Below are 27,840 nucleotides of genomic sequence, written 5' to 3'. Positions count from 1 at the left end.
GTGGAAAAGGCTAGATAGACTACAGTCAGGATCAGTCTCTTGAAGTAATTTTTTACTGTATCTTTCTGTTTTTCTGTGTTGGTGCCATGCAGGTGATTTCAAGTTTTCAACGATATTTCTGGCATATTTGCTCATGGCATTTCTCCTCCTATGTTTCGTCTTTACTTTTTTTCCCTTCTCAGTGTCATTAGTCTTAATACAGTGGATTCTTTTAAAAAAGTAAATAAATACCCATACTGTACCGTGGTATTTACTTTCCCACTCTTTTCCTATATTTAGAATGTATACAGCAATGAGGTATTTATACTATGCCATGGTAAATGTTTACTTTCAGTGGTGCCCACTGTACTTACTTTTCCATCTTTACCGAGCTTAAATTTTAGCTCTTTTTAATTTACATATAGTCTCATTGCATATGATTTTTTCTGCCTTTCAACATATGTGAAAATATCTCCAATTAAAATGTTACCACTGTTGAGGGTTTTTTAAAAATTATTTTTACTGGAAAATGTTTTTTGAGCTAATGGCCTTTGCAGTGCTGTTGCAATACCATTTGGTGTAATAGGTGGACTCATGCTGGCGTGGCTTGGATGAGAATGTACATTTTTGATTTAACACTCATGCAACACAAGTGGTGGGATTCATCTCACAGAGCTTTTGACGTCTGTGGTGTAGATGTCAGCATTTGAGCCAGTCTCTTTTAATTAGTAGAGAAAAAAGAGAATCTCCAACACACAGTTTATCTCAGTTAAAGGTGGGTGGCTAAAATTGTCTCCCTCTGTAGATGCCTATTTGTCTATGTAACTGCAAAATTTAATTAGATAATTAGCTCAGATATAGGTATCTGTGTTGAAGCTGTTTAAATTCAGAGGAGGTTAATCCGTTAATCCCACCCCATGTAATTTGTTTGGCTGTTGATTAATTTTATTTTAAGATGTGGTAGTCTCACTGAAATAGCAGCTCCTCCAATAAGCAGAACAATGGTTTAAGTCTACTTAAACTCTACCAAACCCCTCGTTGACAGAGGTTAAATTCCAAAATTTGTAGTCCAGTCTGTCAATCTAAACTGGCATTAATTGTGGTTTATTTTAATGTCTTCTGTTGTAATACTAGAAGGAATCAGAAGATCCATATTGTCTGCAACATCGCTGCTGCAAAATGTAGTGGATTCCTCTGGGGTAGAAGAAGAGTCAGCAGCTGGAGGCAGTAACTGCTGCTTGCATTCAGTTTAACCTGCCCAGCTGGGTTTTGGCTTCAGCCAAGGAAGTGTCTGAGAATATTTGTGAAACACTGATAGCGCCATATCTGTATCTTTGATGGTGCACTAGTTTTAACAGGATACTGATGAAAGAAATGCCTGTGTTGACAAGTGTTGTGGTGCCATTCAAACAGATCTGTCGAGCAAAAGAATTGATGCTGAGAATCTGACATTCATGCTAATTGCATTTCAGGGTTTGTTTTTTTCTGCTGTGTCTTTTTGTGTGGAATGAATGCCCATGAACAACTTCAAAGTGCACTCTAACAGTGTTTTGCAAAACGAAAGGAGTAGTTTCAAGGAGGTTCATACCTCTGAGCAGTTTGTGATATTTTCAATGTAGAAAGCCAACCCTGTTGATGTAACCTTATCCAAAAGATAGATCTCATGTAGTTTTCTGACAATGTGAGCAATACTTTTTCTTGATAAACAAGTTGATTTACCTTGCATGTAGTACCAAATGAATCCCAGTCTAAGTGTTTTTTAGACCTGGGAATCAGCTGCCTCATTGCACTTTCATCTTATTGTGCTCCCTTCAATACCTTATATTTACCAGGGAAATCTGATAGAGCAAAGTCATTGAAACCTGATCATGTCAGAGCATGGATGAGGGAAGTAGTGGATAAGAAATCAGGTGCTGTGCACACCTATATTTCAAAAAATTATAGTCTCCCTTTTTATGAAAAGAAATTGCCTATGTTTATAAGTAACAGTGTTTGAAGATTTTATTCATCCTTTGGCAAATAAAAGGATCCTTGCCTGTAGCTATGCAGAGATTTCTTTTCTACTTTACCATTTCTTTCAAAGAGTTAAGTGGTTTTAAAAGTGTCCAAATTAAATTTTGTTTAATTAGTTTAAATCTGTAAAATACTGACTATTTCTGAGTATTCTGAGTGGAAGAACTTCTTGAATTAAGCTTAAAGCTTAATTCAGGTCAGCTCAATATGTATTTCAGTAACCAGATTTAAATATCACTAATGACATTGTGGTTAAAATTTGAGAAATGATTACTTCTGGTAGGATGTAAAATAAATAGGTTGCTATGACTTTTCATATTCTTCCATTTTTATTCTGGCTTCTCTTAAAATGCCAAGCATCTTGGCATTTTGAAGATCACTATTTAGTTTTGTATTTGTTTGAAGTTCTTCATTGTGTTTTTGATCTGAAGGAATATGAAAACATAGATGTTTATATTCCTTTGTTTATGGAGATGCTTTCATTGTTTGAAGCCCAAAGCTTGTCATGATGCAAGTGAAACAAGGGAGTGCTATTAAAAGCACAAGAATACGATTCCTATTCCAGTAAAGAGGTGTATTTTAAATACTTAGGCAGATTATTTTACATGTTTGTTTCATTTAGCCTGCTTTGTGAGAAATGCATTATATTTAGAACTAATCTGACAGGATTAGTATGAAAAAAACTTTAAAATGAACAGTCTTTTGTCATATAACTTCAGTTAGAATAATTAGTTTTGGAGACAAATTTGGATCTCCTATTTTAATCAATGAAAGAGAAGAACAAAATTCAAGTTGGTATCAAAAATGTAAAGTGACTCCTTCCTGTTCTTGATCCCGTCTCTGAAGCAATGATTAGGCATGTTGATAGTTCAGTAGAAAATCTGAATTCTTCAAATTCTGCCTACATGTAACTTTAGAATTGGCCTTTAAAAGTACCTTTAAGATAGTTTTTTGGTGTCTTGGTTTAGATAGGTATCTGCCAGGGTGGGTTGGAGTCTCTTTTGAAATGTAAACCCTTTTTTCTCTTTTCCAAATTATTGTAAATTTCCAATTAAAAGGCTGTCAGGCAAAGATTTTAGGAATAGGTAGAGCAGTTCTTTACTAGGGATATATATCTATAAAAAAATACAGATGTTGTAGTACAGAAGAATAAGCAAGCAAATAAACAAACAAGAAATCTTAGAAAACCCTGACAGAGTCAGAAATACAACCTGACACCCTGTTGGTCAGGGTGTTGGAAGCAGTCCACAGTAAGCCCTCCTGGAGTGGCAGATGTGGTTCTGTTGGAGTAGAGATGGTCCCGTTGAAGAAAAAGGGTTCAGTAATGGTGAGATGGGTCCAGTCTTCTTCCAGGGATCCGGTGGAAAAACTGGATACCTAGTGGTACTGTGGCTCCTTTTTATCTAGGTTAAGATGGTTTGGCTTCTCTTCTCTGTGTGGAGCAGCTTACAATAGTACAATGTAATATGTCATTGGTGAGCTCTTAATGGTCCATTAGCAGAAGATATTTCTATGGGAGTAGTGAAATAATGAAGAGAGATAAGTAGCACTTCACCATCTGATAAATGACACTGACCCATTTGGGCAAAGATAAACAATTCTGCTTCACTCAGATGGGATAGAATAACATGCTCTTTACAAAACCCACGGCACTTGGAGTAAGCTGTGATATGGCATTGAAATCTTACAGATTTCTTGTACAAGTTTTTAATTTGTTTTCAGAAATTCTATATGTATTCATGTTACTAGCACCTGTGTGTAATTTTTGCATTACTGGAGTAGTCAGATATAAATTTAAGATAGTTTTCCAAGTGGTTGCATCAGGGATTAGGATACCATTTATAGAATCACAGAATTGGTAGGGTTGGAAGGGACCTCAGTGAGTCATCTGGTTGAACCTCCTTGCATCCAGATGATTCTTGAATATCTCCAGTGAGGGTGACTGTGCAATGTCTCTAAATTGCTCTCTAGGCAATCTCTTCCAATGCTCAGACATCCACACAGTAAAGTTCTTCCTCATGTTCAGGTGGAACTTCCTGTGTATCTGTTTCTTCCCATTGCCTCTTGTCCTATTGTCTGGCAGCACCTAGAAGAGCCTGGCTCCAGACTCTTTTCAGCCTTGTACCTGGGGATTTTCTTCCCAGGTGCAGGACCCTGCATTTACCTTCGATGAATTTCAGATGGTTATTCTCTGCCCATCTGTCCAACCTCTCCAGGTCCCTCCGACGGGCTGTACAGCTCTCTGGGGTATGGGCGACTCCTCCCAACTTTGTGTCATCAATATCAACCTCCTGAGGAGACATCTGCCCCTTCATCCAAGTAATTGATGAAATGTTAAACAATATTGGATCCATTATTAAACCCTGGCGGACACTACTAGCGACAGGCCTCAAAATAGACCTTGTGCCACTGATTACAACCTTCTGGGATCTCCTGTTCAGCCAGGTCTCAACCCACCTTGCTGTTCACTCATCCAGTCCACAGTTTCTGAGTTTGCCTGTGAGGATGTTGCGTGAGACAGTGTTGAAAACCTTGCTGAAGTCAAGGTAGATGATATCCACTGCTCTCCCCTCATCCAGCCAGGTAGTTGGTTCGTCATAGAGGGATATGAGGTTGGTCAAGCATGATTCACCTTTAGTGAATTGTGCTTTCTACTCCTAATCACCTTGTCCTTCATGTTGGTAGAGATAGCCTCCAGAACGGAGTGCTCCATTGCCTTTCAAGGGATTGAGGTGAGGCTGACTCTGTGGTAATTTCCTGGGTCCTCATTCTTGTGCTTTTTGAAGACTGGGGTGACATTTCCTTTTCTTCAGTCCTCAGGCACCACTCTGATCTCCACAAGCTTTCAGACATGATTGCGAGCAGCCTCACTATTGTGTCTCCCAGGTCTCTTAGGAATTGTAGATGCATGCTGTTAGGGCCCATAGACTTCTTGATGTCAGGTTTGGCTAGATGTTCTCTGACCCAGTCCCCCTTGACAGAGGGAAAGTCTTCATTCCATCATTCCATTACTCTAGTCTCCCAGATCAGAGATTCCTGAGGGCTAATCTTGTCAGTGAAGCTCAATGCAAAGGTGTTCTGTAGCTCCCTTTTTGTGTCCCGCTCCATTTAGTAACAGGCCCACACTATGCTTTGTTTTACTTTTGTTATTGATGTGTTTGAACAAGTCCTTTGTTTTGTCCTTGTTGTCCCTGACCAGATTCTGAAAGGGCCTTGGCCTTCCTTCTCTCATTTTTATTTACTCTGGCAACCTCTCTGTATTCTTTCCAAGTGGCCTGACCCTGCTTCCATCTCCTGTGTATTTCCTGGCTATAGTTGAGTAATGACAGGAGTTCTTTATTCATCCACACAGGTCCTTTGCCTGATTTCTTCTTGCTCATCAGGATGCCTCATCCTTGAGCCTGGAGAAAACGATCCTTGAATATCACGTTTCCCTCTTTTTATTAAAGGTTATTATAGTGATCCTGGAGACTGGGAAACCTTTTAATTTCTACATTGATTTTAATTTGTGTTTTATGGCTTCTGCCTTGGTAGGTCTTGGAGACACAAGTAACTGTGACTTCTAGCACTTTTATCTCTTTTTTATCTACTGGCTGTAGGAGATTAGTAATGTTTTATTCACATTTTTTCTTTGAAGTCTCTGGTAATCAAGAAAGTGACTAATCTCTAGGAAATTCTTTGGAACTGGGACATTTTGGCCTTCTTCCAGAATGTTTTATAAAATTGATGTTTCTTAGTTGAGTTTTTGTTGTTTGTTTGTTGTTTGTTTATTTACTTATTTTTAATTTTAACTTGTATTGAAGACATTTCAGGAAGTGGAGGCTTTGATGAGAAAATGAGCCCATTGAACAATAAAACTACAGTTAAGGGAGTTTGTTTGTTTGTTTTTTTTTCCTGTAGTGCAATTTACATTTGACTGATTCTTTTACACCTGAATATGTAACACTTTTGATACTTACTTCATCACATCCTAAAATATACCTAAGTGATTAAAATGAGAAAGAAATTAAGTTATATCTTGGTAACCATAAATGAAGCTGCTTCAAGGAAAGTGCATTATGATGAGGCCTAGAAAATGGAAAGTGTGCTTATCCCTGGCTAGGTAAGGTAAAGAGAGTAAAGACCATAATTTAAACTGTGGATGTAGGCAGAGAAACGGTTAAAGACGACGGAACTTTCTTTGAAGACCATAACCGATTTCAGCAGTATTTGGAGTGTGGGTGTTCATCTGTCAAGACAATTAACGATGAATTTAAGTTTTCCATCCAAAAGCTGTTCTTTCAGAGTTCTGGACGGCTCTGTCATACATAGCTTTCATCACTCTTTAAAGAAAATTCTGTTAAAGGTAACTACTTCTCAAGCTTGAAGGGCTGATTCAAGCAGCTACTATTGATTGCCTAACTCTAAACTTGAAGAAAAAGAAAAGTATAATTATTTCAGTTAAAATAGCTGCATAAAATACTTTTAAAGTTGTGTGGTAAAAAAAAATAGAAAACTAGTACAATTCCTTTACCCATGATTGTTATTTTAAGAGTGGAAAGTGTGGGGGGATGCTTTCCAAGAGAATATCTTCTGGCTTTCTGAAGGTCCTAAGAGCTATAAGAAATTGTAGCTAGCCTTGGAGGTAGGAAGTTCTAAACATAAGCAAGTGCCAAAATTTTGTTCTATCATAACTCTAATTTATTTTAAATTTGTATTTCAGAGTTCAGCTGGCAAAACCTTTCTTAAGAGAAATTATTTGGGAAATGTATTAATTTTATGACTTGTTCATCCTAGGAGCTGAATCTACATATTATAAGATTGAGGTGACTTAATATCAAACAATGTGTGCAACAAAGACAAATTGTAGGGGCTTTTATTTTAAAACATTATGGTCCTGTGATTTTGTGGTAGAAGAGGAAGCAACTCCACTACAACCTAAAAGACCAAAATATGTATTTGGAAGAAGTGTGTTAATCTTAATGTGTTTTTTTACAATGGGTACAATTGGGAGAAGAACATTTTATGGTTGTGTGACAACTAAAGGGAAGAGGAAAAGAATTATACAAGCTGTCATATAAAATTTAATGATTTAAGATTAGAATATTTTCTTCTGGAGATTAAAAAAAAGTTTTGGTTTATGAAAGAAATAATGACCCAGGACAGTGAATGGCAAATTTGTACAGTTTTCTAAAGTCAATGGTTTTTGTATCCATAGGTAGGCTAAAAGATTTATTCTGTCATTATTATGCTATTTGAGTATATCTGTCAAAATGAATGTTGCTTTTTGGGAGTCAAAATATACCCTGTAAATTGTTTACTTGCTGATAATAATAATGGACAAAATGGAATCCAACACATTACAGACTTCTGAAGAAGAGAAGCAAGAACAGATATTCTTGGATTAAATATAATGATAATAAAGGCTTTACATAATAATAGTCTTGCATAACTAAGGCCATACTTGTTTTTAATGAGTGATATGATTATTAATTTGAAAACTGCATGTCAAAATCCATAGAAAAATAAATTTTAACACGGGGAATTTGTCTGTTATATTTGTGTAATCTTTGGCTGTGTCACGGAGTTTTCTACCTTTCATCTGTGCCAAAAATTAGTAGACGTGATCTCCAGTGTCTGCATGGGAATTTGAATCTGGAAATATTGAATTACTGCTATTTAGATAGCATAGCCCAAAATAATGAAATTTAGTCTGAATATGTGATTAAATACTTCAGGTTCTATCAAGATGTGTTTCTTTACTGGACTGTTTGTATTAGAGAGTCAGGTATCTGGAAACTATTTCTGCAGCTATCAGGAAATTCCAAAATACAAGCAAAATTATGGATACTTCGCACTAGAGCGATGGACCACTTTGAGCAAACCCCAGATTAGTGCAGTAAAAGCTTTGCATTCACAGTATGGTATGACTTTTTTCAGGAAGAGTATGTCTTAGTATGCTTTTGAAAGAAAGAAACATGGATTTTCCTCCCTGCTGCAATTTTATTCTTTCATCTCCCTTAAAAAATAAAAATTAAGGATAAACAACAATTCATAATCTTTTGTTTTTACTTCTTCTAAGCATGCCTCTTTACTATCATGAATGTCCCTTTTTTTGCCAACCTATCCATAAAATCAGTGAATGACATTACTCTAGTTTTCATAATTTGTGTCTGAAGAGGTGGTTATAGAAAAGGAAGAGGAAATCTCATTCATTTCACATAAACGACTAGTTCAGAGAAAATAAAGCCTTGTTTGAAAGCAGGTTGTATAATACCCTTTTGGTTAAGAAAAATGCCCATTACTGAAAAAGTCTCACAAGACAGAAAATGCACTTAATTTAGCTTGGGAAGTTGAACTAAGCCTTTCAGTTTCATATTTGTGCTTTACTCATTGCAGCATGGCTGCACGTGATTTCTAAAGAGAATGCTGTGAAGGGATTAAAACTTTTCTTCTCTTGGTGAAAGCATTTTTCTTTCTTACATAACGCAAATGCAGCATACATTTTTCAATTCTTGCTTTTCAGTCTTCTGCCTCAGTACAAGAAGCTTCAAAAATTTGAAAAATGGACTTTTTTTTTTTTTTTTTTTTAAAGAATAGCATACACACCAAATATTTCTAAGAAGATTTCCCTTTCTTTTCTTTTAAATTTAAGACATGGGACACAGAACTGGAGAGGTCTGCAGAGTCATGGGCTGAAACCTGTCTTTGGGAGCATGGACCAGCAAGCCTTCTTCCATCAATTGGGCAGAATCTGGGGGCACACTGGGGAAGGTAGTTTAAGATCCTGTTTTATGCAATATATGAGATTTTTAAAAATCTAACAAAATTCACATGTTACTTAAAGGAAAAATGGTAGAAGCTACAACTTTTGAATGATCTAATACACTGCTCCTGGCTTTCCTAGGTACAGACCTCCAACGTTTCATGTCCAGGCATGGTATGATGAAGTGAGAGATTTCACATATCCCCATCCACATGAATGCAATCCATATTGTCCGTATAGATGCTCTGGTCCTGTTTGTACACATTACACCCAGGTATGTAGGTGTGCTTGATTTTAACCACCTATGGAAAAGAGTGGCAGGGACTCCCAGCTATGTTGCTGTTTGACACTTAGAGCACACTAAACTTGCAGTACATAGCACAGCACAAAACCCCAAAAAGGGCTTGTTTAGACTCCATAGTAACAAGCACTGGGTATCAATGACAAAGTAAGGTTGTCATACAAATCTTTAGATTTCATCCTCCTAAATATCAGTAGGATTGAGGGTAAAGCTCACAAACTGCAGTGTTAAACTGGGTGTTACTGCTCAGTGCACTTTGTATAATCTGGAAAGCCCTTCCCATAATATGTTGAAGAAACAGCTCAATAAAAAAAAAAAAAAAAAGTTTTCTTAGTGAATTCCTCAGATCAAACAGTCATTTTTAAGACCTTGTTTTACTTTAGGAAGATTTCAAAATTGCATGATCATTTACTTACAATTAAATGATCATTTACTTCAAACTTCTGAAATCTGTGTATCTAGCCTGAATTTTTTTTGAGGTAGAAAACCAGACATGGTTTCAGTGAACATGCAATACATGATCTTCAGAATGTACTGTGATCCACATATGATTTTTGATATAACATTGGAAAACGTAAAAATTCTTAATTTTTAAACACTTATTTTTTGTTTATGAACATAATTTACAATTGTATCTACTTTAAAAATAAAGTTACCTCCAAATTCTTATTTACTGTATCTATAACCTTTAATTACACTTACTATTACATGCAAGATCAACACCTATATACAGATTTTTTTGTGGCACTCGTTCTTCACAGTACTTATCTCTTTCAACTCTTAAATCCTGCTGGATCTACAGATTTGTCTTACCTTGAATGAATAGATTTTCAACAGCTGTCATTTGTATCATTTGAACATTCCAGACTTTGCCATTTTGGTTATTTTTGAGATCTGCAGTGAAAGGTGAATAAAGGAGCACAGCCACCTTAGATTGCAATGTCATGAAATCATATTAATTTAAAATCTATGACTTGGCTCTATTCAATGTATGAGTATTTTGTTTTGGTTTTATCCTTTTTTATCTCCTTTTGCTGAAAAATATCTGCTGTCTCAGTCCAACCAATGCAAACCCCTCTGGGTCTTTAGGTTGTACTGGGAACTCCAGCACACAGGATCATAACTTCTAACACACAATTATCAATTAATTGTGGTTCCAAGAATCAGTTCTTCAGATAATGTTTTTTAAATGTTTTGCTACATTTTGCTGCATTGCTAAATAATTTCAAATATATGCTTAGAGCATTTGTATAAAATGAGAGCCATATCTTTTCCATCAAGGTAAAACTTCTCTCTAATAAGGGTATAAATGAATGGCCTTTTGACAGTTGTAATTAGGCCACTTCAAGCCATTTATAGTAGAGGGGAATATTTCACTTTGGTAATGTGTGTATTGCATACTGGAGATTTGATTTTAAGTTGATCATCTTTGGTTTTCATGTTTTCCTCTTCTTTTCCATAGGTTGTTTGGGCTACAAGTAGCAGAATTGGTTGTGCAATTAATTTATGTCATAACATGAACATCTGGGGACAGATTTGGCCAAAGGCAGTTTATCTTGTATGCAATTATTCTCCTAAGTAAGTACATTGACACCCAAAAATATCTTGAAGGGGCAAGATACTTTATAATAGTCCAGGAAATAATCTGCACGGAAATCAGTCTGGATTTTCTGGTTTTTGCACTGTTACAAAACAGAGCATTGTTCCCAAACAGCCTTTGACTGCACAAATACTCTTGTGAGTTTTCCGGTGCTTCAGTTTTCTTGCCTGTGTTTTAGTACATATGCAGCATCAGAGACCTTTATTATAGTGTGATATTTTTCTGAAAAATAAATGTATCTACCCAGTGTGACTTAAAGGAGGAATGTGTAACAGGAAGCCCATGGTTAAGATCAAATTTTATAGGGTATTCCATCTAGGAGAGAGTGAAGCCTGTTCTCATGAAGTGGAGGGATTTGGTCTTATGCCGCTTTGTCAATCTGAAAAGATCTTACAATGATTTACGTCAGTTCTTAATTTTTTTTTTCCTTCATGGACTTTTCAACTAGATCCTGTGTATTTGGTGTAGAATCATAATCATTTGGATTGTAAAAGACCATTAAGACCATTGAATCCAGCCAGTAACCTAATGCTGGTAAGCCCACCACTAAACCATGTCCTTGAGTGCCACATCTACACACCTTTTAAATACCTCCAGCGATGGTGACTCCATCACTTCCCTGGGCAGTCTGTTCCAGTGCTTTACAATCCTTTCAGTGAAAAATGCTTCCTAATATTCAATCTAAACCTCCCCTAGTGCAACTTCAGGCTATTTCCTCTCATCCTATTGCTTGTAAGTTGGGAATATCAGAACAGTGTTATGGTCTATGTGCCTGATGGTTTTCATAATTTATTTCTTGATATATTAAGTGCTGTTTAATATTAATATGTTAATATGCTCTTTGATTAAGGCATTTTTTTGCTATTTTTTTCTGTAAAGGGGTAACTGGTGGGGTCATGCTCCTTACAAACCTGGCCGCCCCTGTTCTGCATGTCCCCCTAGTTTTGGAGGAGGTTGTAGAGAAAACCTTTGTTATAGAGGTATGTACTGTTTCACTGTTGCAACTATAAATGGGAATAGAAATGTAACTTTTCTTTTGATTTCTCTCCTAATTTTGCTTTAACACAGTGGTATAAATTATATTATGTGTCTGCCCAAAGACCAGTTAGGCCCTACTTTGCTATGATGACTGGGGAATATGTACTTGTGTTACATGAGGCTGAGTCTCACCAGAGAGAATGGAGTGCACTGAACTTCTGCTGAAAACTGCTGATTCAGGGGTTTTAGTACACAAAGATGGAGACTCATTGTGTGCTCTTTATACGCCTTTCTGTAATTACACTGGAAGTCTGTGCAGTCATTTGTTTATAGGGAAACATTTTCTCTGTGACATAGTCTTGTGGTGTGTGTGAAAAAGTGAGAACAAAGCTAAAAGACATTAGTAATTAAAGAAAATGTCATCTAGGATGATTATAAACTTAAAATTTTTGGAATAGCATTGAAAAACAGCATATTATGAAGCTGCTACTTTTCTTTGTTCTACACTGTGAACAACTCATTTAGCAATTTTTGTTAATAACTTTGGGGATTTCATATGGACCATATGAAATCTGCATGTGTGTGCCCAAATAGCTTTCTTATGGTTCTAAGTAAGAAATAGATACAGTTATGAATGTTTCAGAATTATTTTCACGATGTATGGGTAGGAGGGCCTCATTTTCTGGTGAATGTTACTATGAAAAAAGCTTTAATTTCATACTATCTGTGAACTTGGTAAAACTTTGCCAATGTGTAATAGAGATTGTCCGGTTGATTTTCTGATGGCATTAAGATATTAAAACAGGAGTGTTAAGAGCAATTACATACTTCAGTTGTGGTACACATGCTGGGGAAAAAAAAAAAAAGTATATCTTTTCTCACTATCACAAACATATCTGAGGTGTTGTATTAATCTTGAGTTGTCCGTCTTATGAAGCAATGGAGAGTTTTCCTTGCTTTCTTCCTTTTGTCCACCATTTTATGAGAACAAAGCTGTTTTACCAAAACATGGTAAGGGATTTACATTCCACACTGAGGTTTTTTTTTTTTTCCCCCTGAGAGATTATTTATTTTTTTCCCCGTTTTCTGAAACAGAGGATTCAGGAAGACCTTATTCCCCCCATGAACCAGAAGAGGAAACCAATGAGATTGAACGGCAGCAATCCAAAGCCCAGGATACAACTGTGCAAAGTCGGCCAAGAACACATCAACCTTCAGCCTCCACAGGCACTGATGACAGTGAGAAAAATGAAGTGATAAGCACGCAGCAAATGTGTAAGGAATTTACCTGATTTACAAGTGGTCAACAAAATTGAATTATCTAGTATCAAATTCATTGCAGTGAATTTGCTTTTTTGCTTGTTTTAGCTCAGATTGTTTCATGTGAAGTAAAGCTAAGAGATCAGTGCAAAGGAACAACTTGCAATAGGTATGGTAAATTTTACAGTTGTCATTTTGAGACTTTTTTGAAAGGCTATATTTGTATATGAGCTGGAATATTTCTCCTTTTTGTAATCCCAGGATTTAAAACCAAGTTGTATTTAATTTTCTTAGGTATGAATGTCCTGCTGGCTGTTTGGATAGCAAAGCCAAAGTTATTGGAAGTGTACATTATGAAATGGTAAATACTTTTAAATTAGATTTTGTACCAGTGGAGTGTTTAATGAAATGTCTTTTCTGTTGGCATACTAGTTAAAATTGTATTAAGAATGGATTTTGAGGATGTCAGCATTCACCAAAAGTAAAAGCTTACACCAAATGTTTAAGAAAGCGTCAGGTGACCTAAATTTGCATCTGCTATTCTGTGTGTACTGTACAAATGTACTTTGTACTTAAACATGCACAGAAGTAGAATTTTTGTGTCCACATATTTACATGCAAATATGTGAAGGTGCAACTAAAGGAGGAGTACAGCAATTTGTAGGTATGCTTGTATAAATTGTTTCACTAAGATGGACCTTAATACAAGCTGAGAGTTTATGATTTACTCTGCAGAATGGGAAAACACTACAGGAGATGACAACTGCTGTGAACAGGTATAATGTAAATGAGAATAGTTTATCTCTGAGTAAGGCAAAGTGCTGGTTTATTTGCTTGAAGTAAGACCTACATGGACCAAGTCAAATGTAAAAGACACTCTACCGAGTTTTTAATGACATGTCGTAATTGAAACCTTTTTTTTTTTTCTGACATGGATCTGCTTTTCCTGCTCTGTTTTTCAGCAATCCAGTATTTGTAAAGCTGCCATACATTATGGCATCCTAGACAATGAAGGTGGTTGGGTTGATGTCACTAGGCAAGGGAGGAAAAATTACTTTATCAAGTCTTACAGAAATGGTGTTCAGTCAATTGGGTAAGTTTTTCCTTAAAATGTATGAAAAGGTTTTCATCTGTTGATTTTTATTTCATACAAAATATATCACATTTTTAATAACATTTTAATATTCTTGTTTGTCATAAAGACTATGAAAATGCTACGAATAGGCATGTGTATATTGAGATACTGTATCCATTCTGAAACTTTGGCCAGTGTTTAGTGGTAGACATTTACAGAATGACTTGGGCAGTAAGCTAGTGTTTGTAGTTAAATAATGTTGAGAGTGTTCAGTTAATTAATTGGTAAGAGTATATGTTTATTGTCAAAAACTAGCACATACTGACAGATTATTTTTAGTGCTTTGGACATGGACAGAGCAATCTATGACAGTTCACACAATAATATTACAAGTTGATGTTTGTAAATGACCCTGTTGTAGTGTGCATATGGAACAAGAAGAAAATACACATCTTCCTGTATGGTTCAGTAATTTCATCATAGTTCCACAGTTTACATACAACATTTTGCACAATTATTTTGTATGATTTCTACACTGGCCAGTGATGAAATAATATTCCATACTGTGGAAACTTAATTTTGAGGTTTACTGCACTGCTGAGATGCCTTCCCTAAGACTCGTATGTGAAAGCAGCTCCAAATACTCGTAGACATGCTGAAGGAAAAATCAAAAAAGGAATGGATAGAAATGGAGAATGCTTGGCTGTTTCATATATAATTATCAAATTATAGAAAAACATTGCTATTAATATATTTGAATCTAAGATATTACTGGTATTTGCAAATTACACTTCACTATATCATGTATTCTTCAGAGCTTTACATTGCTGTCCTTATTTCTGTCTAGAGTTAGTATACTTGTAATAGTGGTATGTGTGTAGCTCAAAGGGGTAATATTGAGCTGAAAGGACACGGAATTTTTCTGAGTGATATATTTGACTAACATTTCAACCCATGAGTTAAGGAGATGAGTAATCATCGGAGGCTGTGCTTTCACTCTGTGCTGTGCAAACAAATGATACAGGCTGTGACACCTGTCATCATTTCTCTTTTCAGCATGTATGTCTAACCCAGCACAGAAAGGAACACTGACATGGTAGACTAAATTCACTGGCCTATAATTTGGTCTTAAGGCATTGATACCAATCAGTCTCTTTGGATGACCTGACTGGTTTGATTTACCTGCCTAAAAATGAAGATACAGACAAACATCTCTCTTTTTTACTTGCTTTGTTACAAAGAGAGAAGTGGATCTTGATTATATCAATGCTAACATATGATGAGCCAGCTTGCTTACAAAAGTAGGAGTAGATAAGCTGTAAAAAACTCTTTAAACTGGAACCAATTGATTTCCCATCAGTTGAAATCTCTGTGTTTCTATGCGGTGTGAGACAAAACTGTATGATTTTCCAGCCTACAGAGTGTATTTAGCACCTTTCTTCTGAGAATTGGAACTCAGGGCAAGTTTATTATATTTTGGCTGTGGGATAAATAAGGATTCTTTGCCAAAGTTTCAAACCTTCAAAAGGCCCATCAATAAGGCAGGGGATGCCTTGCAGCTATCTGACTCTCACCAGTGTCTGTAGATGTGGACTTGCATGAGCTAATATTTCATCTATTCAAGAACAGATGAAATAAAGTGGATCTCACCTCTACTGCATATTGCAAAACAGAATAGAGAATACAGAAAAGTGTCAGTGTGACACACAGCAAATGTCCTAATCTTCAGCTTCTTTGATTGCTTATCAGGATTGCTAATACCAATGTTTTTTCAGTTGTTGGATTTTCTTAGGATAGGGTACTGTTCTGAATATCTCAACAAGCTAGTCAACAATAGAATACATATTCCTACATCAGTGTTCAACAATGCTAGGGCAACAGAAGTATCAGCTACCTCAGTGAAAGCCAAATGGAATCCAATAAATGAGCAATGTGAAATTGATGGGTAATACAAGTAAATAAACCAATGCAGGCAAACAGTGGAGCCCACAGGAGCAATTTGCTCCAAAGGTAAATAGGGAATAATTTCCTTGGTTTGTTGATTTTTTTTTTTTTAATAAGTAACTTTATGGGTGTCAAAGGCATCATCAGCTTCTTTATTCCAGATGAAAAATATCACAATCAGATGTATATCCCAGGAGTTAAAAGAGGAGGAGAATAGAAGATGAGGGGATTAAAATAGAAATGTTCATCAATTTGTAATGGAACAACATAATCTACATACCTGACTTTTTATAACAACAGGAAGCAGATACATCTGAATGCCATATAATTACTGGGGAAAAAAAGAACTCTTACATGTTACTGGGTTTTTAATGATCCTGATGATAACAGGAGAAGCAAAATCCAAAAGTAAAACTTAATGAAGCATTTCAGAAAGGCTGTGAGGAGAAACTCTTCTCAGTGTTGACATTGTTTATAAGAATGTTCCTTTAGCAAAAGGTGAATGAACTCTTCTGGTAGATGAAACCTTCTGAGCAACCACATGCTGTTGGAATATATTGCTTAATTGGTTCCTATCACATGTTCTCTTAGCAAATTAAACTCCTGAAAGAGTTCAACATAGATTCCTGGTTTTGAAACAGATTCACTGGGAGTACTAAGTAAATGTGTCATTGCAATAAATATATTCCCAACTGAGGAGAAGCGAGTGCAGTGAGTAAAAACTGACTGGAGACGTTCTCTTGGGTTTATTTCCATATTTTCTAATCAGAATTATTCTAGCTAAAAGAAATCACTGAAATATGTTATTTACTGATAATTTCTAATATTTCTTCTTCAGAAAATACCAATCTGCTAACTCCTTCACTGTCTCTAAAGTAACAGGTTAGTATTTATTTCTTACAAGCTCAGTACTACTCTGTTTTTTCTCAGTAGCACACATTTACTTGTTTCTGTTTTATTTCCTTCAGTTCAGGCTATCACATGTGAAACCACAGTGGAACAACTGTGCCCATTTCAAAAACCAGCCTCACACTGTCCGAGGTAAAATTCATAAAATGTTATTAATTTAAAGTGCTGCTCTATTTTCTGCCATTTACTAATCACTTTAAGTTATCTTAAATTTTTGAGAAAGGTGACAACAGTTCTGTAAAAATGAAGTCAAAAATGTTCAAGTGATTTTTTAGTCTTTGGTCTTAGTAGAAGGCAAGGTACATAAAGATGATCTGAAAACCTAAAGGATTTTTCATTAGGAAAATCTCTTTTAGTTTTACTCATTAAGATCCTGTTGCTAATCTTAGTGAAATCCTTACACTAAATACTGTTAATAAAAGTGTATTTTTATTTTTTTATCATCCATTATTATATAAATGCATCTTGGGCAAAGTACACTTTATTTCAATTTATATACCTGTAAAACAGATACAATAGAAGGATAAAATTCAGATAATTATCATGGAAGTTACCAATTTGCTTGGGAGTTCTGGAGAAACTGGATCAAAAAAAAATTAAATATATCTGGTAAAGGTAAGGTCTGCTCTGCAGGTTGGCTTAAAATATCTGTGCCATTTCTTTGAAGCCTGTGTTTTAACTCTTCGAAAGGTGCCTGTACCACAATATTTTGACAATGGAATTCGGTAACAGTTCTTAAAACCATAGATGAGTCAAAGGTAAATACACTGTAGCATGATTTACCACAGATTAAGATGGAGATATCCACAGGATTACTTTCATAGCAATCCCACAGCCAACACAGGAAACAAGTTCAAAGCCAAAACTGCTAGGAAAACATCCCTCCATGTAGCACTTGGGTCCATGGACTTACTTGGTGTTTGGCTGTGACTCCTGTTTTCTAGCTGGAAGATGTGGAGAAGTAAGCTAAGGAGTGGAACACAGGAATGGATGGGTACAATCTCCATCTTCTATCTTTCTCTTTTTTCTTTATTATTAAAAAATTAAAGCTAGCTTCATTAAGAGAAAAGTAGGTTTTGTCTTTAGGAAAATGAAAAAATAAATACAAGGTTAAAACTTACATAATTCTGATGTGTCGACTTAAGGAACTTCACAGTGGTAGTGATTCATTCAAGATTCTGTGCATGCTCTTAATTCTGAAAATATGGTCTTGGGAATTATTAGCAGCAATCAGCCATGGCATTAATTACACAACTCCATTTTTCCCTTACTCCCAACTCATAAATCAGCAGGTCTTCAACAGGCTTCTTCAACTTCTTGCTTCCTACTGACAAAAGTATCTTACTGACTCTTACCAGCGTGGTTTAGTTACCTGTCTGTCAAGACTCCAGCATGCCCAAGTGGCTTGACTTCCCAAATGTTGATTGGGGCCTAGATAACATTTTAGAGAAGAACACTTGCCCAGGACTTCCCTGTCCTTGGGGTGGCTCCATTTTTCAATTGAAATAGCTCAGAATAGACTTAGAGTCAACTGATGGTTCTTGCTTGTAGCATATCACAGTTAGAAAATGAGATGCTGACACCTTCTGTACTACTCTTAGCTTCTCACATGGTTTTCCTGTGCATTTTGAAGTTATAGAATACATGAATCACTGGGAAAGTTTTCCTCAAATGTTAACAAAATGCAGTTCATAAAGACAGTGTTTGTTTAGTAGGTTTCTGGCCTCCCAGAATCAGCTAGGAGTCACTACTTTCCAAGGTTTTTCATTCTAGCCATGTATGCCAATGTTCAGCTTCATTATAAGTTTCTAAATTGGCTTGTCTCACCAGGTCATCAGTGTCAAAGCAGATCCTCAGTCAGATCTCCCTCTTCTGAGAAGGTATCTGCCTGTACATTTTGTATAGGGAGCTCAGAACCAGATAAGTTATAGAATAATGAACAGGCTCTCTTCTCACTGACTTTTCTACTTGCCTCACTGTCTTGGTTTAGGAAGACAGGTATCTGCTAGGTAAAATTACAATCAGAGGCTCTTTGGCAAAGATTTGGGAAATAGGAATAGCAGTTCTTTACTAGTATGTAATACAAAGCAAACAAACACAAAAAAAACTCCCCCCCCACCAAACAACTACAGCATTAATGACAAACGACAACAGTATCAAGAACCTTGAGGGCTTTGTTTCACAAAACCCAGAGCAGTTTGGTTTCGGTGTCCCTGCAGGATCCTCAGAGCACCAAGCTGGAACAGTGGAAAAGTCCCGGGCTGGTAGCTGGGATGGCAGGGTGTCCCGGCAGGCAGGGGCAGGATGTCCCGGCAGCGCAGGGAGTGCAGGGTCACGCTGCAGCAAGAGGAGCAGCGCCGAAGCAGCTCGACGGCGAGGCAGAAAAAACGGCGGCTGAGATCCTCGAGGAGCGGCCGACACGCGTCTCCCGAACGCCGGAAGCAGAAAAGCACGCAGCTGCCTCAAGCTGTGTCTTTTACCTGCGTTATCTCTCCCTTCCACCTTTTGTCCATCTCTTTGTTTCAGCCAAGCACTCTTAAGTATCCAACACCCGGTCCCCTTGGCAACCCGTGGGGAAAAAATTCCCCAGAGAAAGAAGGAACAAACTCAACCCCCAACACTCACATACGTTGAACAAGAACACCACCTGCTTATCCAAAGGAAAGAAGACCAGACTTGTTAAAGTATGATTTTAGGCACTTCATTATGAACCTCAAACACATTATCAGTGCTTTCAGCTGCTTGGTCAAAGACTCAAAAACTGACAGCTTTTAAATAGCAATATGGATCCATATGTATAGACAATCAGTTTGATTTATAGTTAATAATGCTGTAATTGAACATGATGTATTAATTCTCTGATACTCTTCCTAACTGTACGTGGTTTGTTTTTGATCTTTCAGGGTGTATTGTCCTCACAACTGTATGCAGGCAAATCCACACTACGCTCGTGTAATTGGCACACGAATTTATTCTGATGTAAGTATGGAGATTTATATTATGTTATAAAATTAAACATAGAATTCTATCGAAAAGATTATAATGTAATTATAAGATAAAATATTGATATACAGTTTTCCTCCATATGATGATTTTATACACAGTCTATTCAGAAGTTTGTTTTTGGAGGCTCCCATTTAAGTTAGTGCTAATCAGATGCTGAAGATATGGAGAGTCATTTGAAAACTCACTGTAGGCTTCATCAGTCTCTGGACCCATATTTTGAATTTGTATCAAAATTCCCACTGGTTAACATTTGTTCAACATTAGTAATGTATACTCATTTAAACCCTTGCACTTTAGATCCTGGTGCAACCATAACTTCTGTCAGATTATACAAAAAAATATTGCTCTTAAAATAAATGTCCACAGTCTCATTATTTTGGATGTTTCTTATCTGCGTGGATAGCTGAATATTTGCAACAGAATTTTGATATATTTGTGTAAAGTATCTCACACTGTCATATTATTTTAACAGACTCTTTTTTGTCATTCTGTTTGCTAGTCAACTTTTTTCCCTGTCTTTTCTACAGCATATTTAGTTCTGAGGTGGGTAGAAAGTCTGAAAAGAGATTTCTAATTTATGCCCCTCCTTTGTCATGTCTTGTCTAATTTATGCCCCTCCTTCTCTATGGAGAAGCCATGAAGTAGTGGTAGAGAAAGCAGTTTATATTTTTGGCAGTACACTCTGTGGTTTAACTGTCTCATGGATGTCATAAAGATTAGTATGGCAACCAGCTGGGTCAGATGATGATTTTCACTACTTTCCAGTTCTTTGAAATGTGTGAAAATAATATGTGAATATTTACTCCCCATCATTTTGAAACTTACTGATGTCCATTAGATTACCTGAGTGTCTTGTCCTGAATAGTGTCATGGGTGTGGATAGTATTTCCAGTTTAGAAAGATAATTGACTTATGAACTGGATCCTTAATGTGTATAAAAGGGGCAGTGAAAATAGATTCAATGCAAGTCCAGTTTGTGGAAGATGATTTTGTTTCAGCTCTGTGGTTGCAATTAAGGCCTACAGACAAAGTTTCGCAGTGAGTTAGAAGAGACTGTTGTAGGAGAAAGAAGACATGCTTCTGTTTAGCCTTGACAGGAGGAAATCTCAGAATATATATTCTCTTTGGCTGGAGAAGTCATGCTAGGTGACTTTAATTAGTATAAAGGTATACCTTAAAATTATTTTAGGTGTACTATCCCACTATTCATCTTCATTATACAGAAATGTATGCAGCCATACCGCTTTTAGGAAAAAATGGACATAAATACAGGTTAAAAAACCAGAGATGGGAGTCCTCTTATCAGCTTCAGATGCTGTTGGGGTAGATATTTACACTGAAGGTGCTGTTCTAGATTATGTTTTTAGTAGTTTTTAGTGTACAGAGAGTGTAGTGGTAAACAAGATAAATAGGTATCTGCAGAGCAGAATTCATTTAAGTATTTCAGTGTGTCTACCTTACTTCTTCCAGGGGCTAGAGACCAACAATTGTCTTTTATCTAAAGAGTTTGATGGAGTTGTATAGTTTTATACCATTTGAGGACTTTGGTCATACTAATTTTTGTTTCAGTAACCACATATGGAAATATTCCCTGAAACTTTAGCAAAAATATTCATAATTCTCTGCTATGGTAGAATATAGAGAATATGATGTAGAAAGCTATTAAACAGCTCCATATTCCTATGATGGTATGTTAAAGACACTTGTGGTTTAAATGCCTTTGTTGAGTAATGCTATGCCGTCGTAGAAACTAGTGTTTGTGGAATATCTGAAGAAGGAAAATAATTGACCTGGTATTCATATCCTATGACCTGTTAAAAATAGTAACAAGTGTTCACGACATAGTTATAAAGCACAGCCGTATAATGCTGTATGAAATGTTCATACTAACTTAAAAATACTGCCTTAAAATAAAAATATCCTTTGGAATGTCTTCATCAATATTAAAGAAACAACCCCAAATCTTTGAAGTCTTCCAGAGAGTGACACAAGGATGCTGATGTAAACCACAAATAATATGCTGAAATTTGTGACAGACATAGTGAAATCCTATTTTGCTTAAATCAACAGGAGGCTTGCCTTAGTGTTTCAAGTAAGTGTGGTTTGGATGACATAATATTGAGCATAAGAAATACTGTGGCATCACTACTGGAACCTGATTCCATTTAGATGCATAATAATAGTCTCATTCCAAGATAATGAGAAGTTCCTGAAAGATAAGGGCAGATAATACTTTGTTAAAAAAAAAAATCTGTAAATGTTTATAAAACTATATGCATCTATTTATAGCTATTCCTACAAACTAGTTCGTAATTATGAAATTATACTCATTTAATTGTTCATTTATTCAAAAACTATGTGCATGTGTTCTCCTGTCTCATCTGGAATGTAGCATCAGAATATCACTTTGTTTTTCATCTGAAAATAGCCTCTGAGCTGACTTCATGAACCCCAGTCCTCTCACCTCTCCTTTTTCACATATTCTGTTCAAGTGTCTTACCTCACCCTTGAAATGTTGTGTACTAGCCCAGCCATACTTGATTGGCCAGTTGTTCCAGCCCTAACAATGGCCCCATCCTTTGCTGGAGATAGTTTCCAAGAAGTAGTGAGCCACCTCTGTTGCAAGCTCCATCCCTTGACATTTCCTTTCCTTTTTACTTGACTAGAAACTTTCAAATAACGTTGGAACAGCCAGTATCTTAGCCACCCTCAAATGTCATTATGAAGGTATATCCCTATCTCTAAAGAGTGTAGCATTTTGGTTACTATTATAGTGCTGAAAAAGCTGATCTTTCTTTTCCCCAATTGTACCTCTAGCCTTTTTTTATATCTCCAGTGGGAACTGAAAACAAAGTTACTGCTGTGTTATTGTACTAGGAATGAACAGAATGAACAGTACTCTTTTAGTTCTTCAGTGTAGTTAATTGCTTGTAAATATCATCTTATATTTCTTCTGACTGTAATCCTGTATTGCAGAGGCCATTTCTCCCCCTGGGTATTTGAAATTGCACATGATCAGTCTACTCTTCAGTTACTCCACAGTACGGATAAATATGGGGCACAATAATCTTAACAATAAGGCATCTATTCATGTTCAGGGTGTAAAAGAAGTTTGGCAAGCTTGGGAAGAGGAAAAGTACAGAGGGATATAAATGGCATCCTTTCTGGCATGTTCAAAAACTGCACCCAGCAGTGTGGAAAGAAAAACTCTAAAGCATCTTTGCAAGAGATTATTTGCATAAATTGTTTTGTACCTTTACTGCTTTAAATATTTTAACATTGAAAGACAAACTATATATGAGTGACCCTGGCAAGTCCTGGGCTAAGAATGAAAGTAGGAAAATCATTGCTATTTTACATTTCTGATTTTGCATAGCATTGAGATCGAAAATGGATATGATAACATATATAATTGATTCCAATTATAACTGGAAGAAATGAAGTTTTTGTTTAAGTCATGGCCTGCTTGACCAGCTATTTATATTAATTTTTTTTAATATAAATAGCTTGTGGAGAAACCTGTTGCACTGAAAACTTCTCCCACCAAAAAGTCTTGTCTCTGAGTGGAGATAGACTGAAGCTGGAACTCTGCTTTGCTATGCTGTGCTTTAAAGATTGGGTCCCACCTTCTGGAATATCTAAGAAGTTTCATTCTTTTGACAATTATTAAAATGCTGAAAGAGTACTAGAGTACTGCAAGTTTAAATCAATTATTTAAATTACCATTATAAAGACTGTCAATGAGAAATCCTTCTGAGGATATTGTTTATTCCTCATGGGTTCATGAGGGGAATTCGTGACCAGAAAACAGAGGTTTCAAACAGCTATAAGTACTGTTAACTTCACAGAGAACTTTCATGTTAGACCTCTATCTTCTGTCTGATGCTTTCATTGTACCCTTCATCTCATTAGCTTTAAGTATTTATCCATGCCTGGATAGAAAACTGTGATGCTCTGTCCGTGGATCATTTCACTGATGTTTGAGCTTTTGACTGAAAGATCCTTTTATTTTGAAAGGCTGAAAAATTCAAACATGTTCCTGATCTTTGAACTGAAATAACCTGAAATAAACGATTTTCGCATCATGGTGAAACTGATCTGAAATCTCTTTCTGAATTCCTATAAAATAGCCTAATTCCTAATGAAGCTGATTTAGATACTGACTAATACAATTAGTCGTGCAATAAGTATAATTATTTTATGTTTCCTAGACTTGGTTTAAGTACCTCTATTTGCCTTCTTAAAAATGATGAAATGAAATGATGAATGCAAAGCTAATCTTTTTTCTTCACTCCTTCTCAGATCTCCAGTATCTGCCGGGCAGCCGTGCACGCTGGGGTGGTGCGCAACCAGGGTGGTTATGTCGATGTGATGCCAGTAGACAAAAGAAAGGTCTACATTGCCTCCTTTCAAAATGGGATATATTCAGAAAGGTACAGAGCCCATTTGCAAAGATAAGGTTCACAGTCTTGTGTCTGTTTGTACCTGAGGCAGTGCTGGAAGCCAAACAAATGGACCACAAGGGGTGATTTACAGATCTTGTGTAACAGCAGCTGCGGTGACTTTGGAGAAGCTGTGGCAGTGGTGCTGCCTGCCTCCTCTAAGCTCATGAAACATTACCTTGAAAAGCTGCTTATGAAATAAAGTAAACCTCCTGTTGCAACTAGCTCAATATTTGATAAGGAAATTACCTTTACTTCTTTAGGGATTTTTTAAAAATTAACGTTAATGATTCAGGTTTATTGGTTCCTGATGAACTGTTCATTAGTGATTTACATGGTATCGAACCAGTGATCCTGAATCATACTTAATATTCACAAACATTTAAAAATATTTTTGATTTCCTTTTTAAAAAATAATTTGTTGTTAACAGCGTTCTTCTGGAAGACAATGGAGATGCTGTGAAAGTTCATGTGTATTTGTGCATTGTGTGATGATAACACATCATCATTTGTTGCAGATTAAATTTAATCCCCGAAAGGGTTCTCCAGGTTCTAAATAAAGAAAGAGAAATTACTTTAAAAACATTGTACCACTCTTTTTGTCCTGTAAAGCTAAGTATAATTCTTAGATTAAAAATTGTTGTTACCTAACCAGACTATAGTCTTTCCAAGAAATCCGAGTGGGAAAAAAACCTCAAAAAGTTTCTGTAGAAAACTCAGAAGTAGAAAAATATTGAGTTTTTTTGTCTTGTTTTTAATTGTGGATTGGAGAACGTCTTCTCTCTCTCAGACCTTTCAAAAAATCTGGAAGCTTGTAAAATACAGATTTTCTTTGCTCCTTTTCTTTGTTTTACATATTTTTTTTACTTTTCTCTGTGATCATCCAATTCCCTTAGAGTGCTTCCTTACTGACACTTTTGCTCTCCATATAAATCTTCTTGAGTAGAGACGCAGACAGGAAGAATGTTGCAAATTTAATCATTATTTATACTTTATATCTAAAATATATCTTATATACTATCTGTACATACAAGTTTTAAAATATGTATGAAGACACGTATATTTCCATATAAATCATCTTAGTAAAGTTTGGGAGGTCAGAAATTTGGAAAAGAGTGCCATGCAAGTTTTCTGTGGAGCAGAAGATGACGAAACTAATGCTGTTGCAGCCAATCTAATCCATAATTCTTTTCCTAGCTTCCAACTCCCTCTCTCTTTTCTTCCCAGATAATCTTCAGAAAGGGTTTGCTAAAGAAAAAACAATTGACTTTTAAATTGGAGATGCTGGTCCAACTTTTGAGACAAAAATATGTATTCTATCAACATTTCATTGGAATTGGATATTTTTGTTTTTCTTTAAAGCCAGATATTTACCCATTCCGAAGGCATTCCCTTTGGTTTTGTTAGACATTAGGTCTCTGTAGAAATCTATTCTTCATTGTATAAGCTGCTAACAGACAAGTGATCTCCTGGGTCTGCGAGTTCTCTCCAAATACAGTGGCTAGAATACTAAGCAAAAGATTTATGTTTTCTCTTTTTCCAAAACACTTCTTGTGTTTAGCTTCAGTTCTTTAAACCAGAATCCCTCAGCACAAAGGATTAGTTGAAGTTTTTTATGTTGTATTTTTTCTATTGAGCTGGACAAAAAAATCTGAAGTTTATGTTATTTTTATTTTAGCAGATTTAAGGATATCCTAGATAGATAAATTTATGAGTTGTCACAAGAAGTGCTGCAGGAATTTACAATTAAAAATTTTTAAAAGTTGTTACTGGAGTGTTATGGTCTTAAAATTAATGTAAGAAATGTTTTTATGTTTCAGTTTACAGAATCCTCCAGGAAGCAAGGCTTTCAGAGTATTTGCTGTTGTTTGAATCTAGCAAGTAAAACATAAAACAGGCAAGTGAAACCAGAGCCCTTGGAAAAGATTAATACTGGCCATTTCTTGTAATTCCTAAAATTTGTATAAAGCTGTAACATTATTGTACAGAAGATGTATACTGCTTTCCACCAAAAAGTTTAAATTACATATAAATCTTAATGAAAAAATTTGTAAAAATAAACATGGGAGAAAAAATCATTTGAAAATCTATAATGATATATAACAATACTTTGAATCCTGTGTTAAATATTGCTATATTTTCTTAGCAGTTACTCCTATACAGTTAATTCAAAGCTCATAAATGTTCTTTGTTTTCTTCATCGGAATATATTATTATATGGTGCTTTATATATGCCACTAACAGTAACCTTAAAACTATACCAGAGGAAGGCCTGAGTTTTTATTTTCAGTGTACATAAAAGAAATCATCCCAGTATCTTGATAAAATAGATAATGTCTTAAAGCAAAATAAAAACATATATAATTTTTGATGATTTTAAGTAGCATTAGCAATGAAAGCATAAATGAACAACTAGATTGTTCTCAATTTCACGCTAATCCTAACAAGTACAAATACCTATTTTGAAATAAAATGGGAAATATAAGACACAGGAAGAAGGCCTAGGTCATGCTAGCATGTTTTCCTCTAAAAAAATTATTCTTGGGAAACTGGGCCATTCATGTCTATTATTTTCAAAATAGATTAATAAAGTATTTATTGGATGCTGCTAAGCTCTTTAGTTCAAATGACCATAATTCATTGTGGCCCAGTCCTTCACAGATATTCCACTGTCTTGGAATGGGTGTGTGAAACAGACATATATAACCTTGAAGGATCCCATAATATCTTTGTATTGAGAAGTGCAGTAACCTGAATTTAAGGAATAAGCCTGCACTTCTGCCCAAACACATGCTTTATTTTTGCCATGTGATTCCATCAATTTACCTAATTTGGGTTCAGAAAAAATGTAGAACTGCACACATACAAAACAAATTGCAAGCTTATAGCCATGAGCTGTACATGTTATCAATATGCTAAGTATTAATATGGGAGTAAATGTTCAAAAAAAGCCAAAGAAAATGGTAACAAAGGCTAACCTTGCTCCTTGTGACCTGGCAAAATACTCCTGCAGGCCAGGAAGTATAGTGGTATGAAGCCCAGTGACAATTATGTCATTTGTAGCTTCACAATTTTAAAGAATTCATTTATGGTGAACAGTTTGGTACATTAATTTTACCATATTATGGTATATGAAGAACATGTAGTGGTGATACTGTGTTTCTTTCTATGAAAAGTGTATTGGTGCTTTAAGACTGAAAAGCTGTTAAACTTTATTTTTGGTATATTTTGTTTCTGTTGTTGAATTTATTTCATTCCGACTTGTAAACTTATTCCTAATCTTCATATTTCAGAATACTATACTCTGCCTTCTCTTTTGCTACATGTACTACCTCATGTATTTAGGCAAGCTTTGTTAGTTTTCTTAACCTGTTTGAATAAAATTAATTTACATTGTAAGAATATCTTTCACAGCTTTTTTTTTTTATTTTCTTTTTTTTCCCTTTGGTCCTGAATCAAGAGAAAGAAATTAACTGCCACCCTAAATATATCTTTGTTTTTCTGACCTAAACTTTGTAAGCAGCCATAGTCTGATGTTCTAAAACTGTAAAGGCAATTTAGGCCCAAAACTTCCACTCTTTGCATCAG

The 27,840-nt window shown here is 35.7% G+C and overlaps 1 protein-coding gene across 3 annotated transcripts in view; it reads left to right on the top strand.

Moving 5' to 3' along the window:
• Window positions 1-27,618, top strand: part of CRISPLD1 (cysteine rich secretory protein LCCL domain containing 1) — a 39,349-nt gene extending 11,731 nt beyond the window's left edge. For all 3 annotated transcript variants that reach the window (XM_066179972.1, XM_066179952.1, XM_066179962.1), the window contains 13 exons: window positions 8,627-8,745; window positions 8,879-9,011; window positions 10,501-10,616; window positions 11,518-11,618; window positions 12,712-12,891; window positions 12,985-13,045; window positions 13,171-13,237; window positions 13,839-13,969; window positions 16,734-16,777; window positions 16,864-16,936; window positions 19,708-19,783; window positions 24,113-24,243; window positions 26,073-27,618. In XM_066179972.1, the coding sequence (XP_066036069.1) occupies window positions 10,555-10,616; window positions 11,518-11,618; window positions 12,712-12,891; window positions 12,985-13,045; window positions 13,171-13,237; window positions 13,839-13,969; window positions 16,734-16,777; window positions 16,864-16,936; window positions 19,708-19,783; window positions 24,113-24,243; window positions 26,073-26,124 (978 nt within the window). In that variant the 5' untranslated portion in view covers window positions 8,627-8,745; window positions 8,879-9,011; window positions 10,501-10,554 and the 3' untranslated portion in view covers window positions 26,125-27,618. The remainder of the gene's footprint in view (window positions 1-8,626; window positions 8,746-8,878; window positions 9,012-10,500; window positions 10,617-11,517; window positions 11,619-12,711; window positions 12,892-12,984; window positions 13,046-13,170; window positions 13,238-13,838; window positions 13,970-16,733; window positions 16,778-16,863; window positions 16,937-19,707; window positions 19,784-24,112; window positions 24,244-26,072) is intronic.
• Window positions 27,619-27,840: the final 222 nt, after the last annotated feature.

This window comes from Chamaea fasciata, unplaced genomic scaffold, assembly GCF_029207755.1.
Source record: "Chamaea fasciata isolate MVZ Bird 193981 ecotype frontalis unplaced genomic scaffold, bChaFas1.0.hap1 SCAF_1, whole genome shotgun sequence".
NCBI classification, from domain to species: Eukaryota; Metazoa; Chordata; class Aves; order Passeriformes; family Sylviidae; genus Chamaea; species Chamaea fasciata.
Note: the sequence above shows the minus strand (reverse complement) of the source record. Positions and strands in the feature narration are given on the sequence as shown.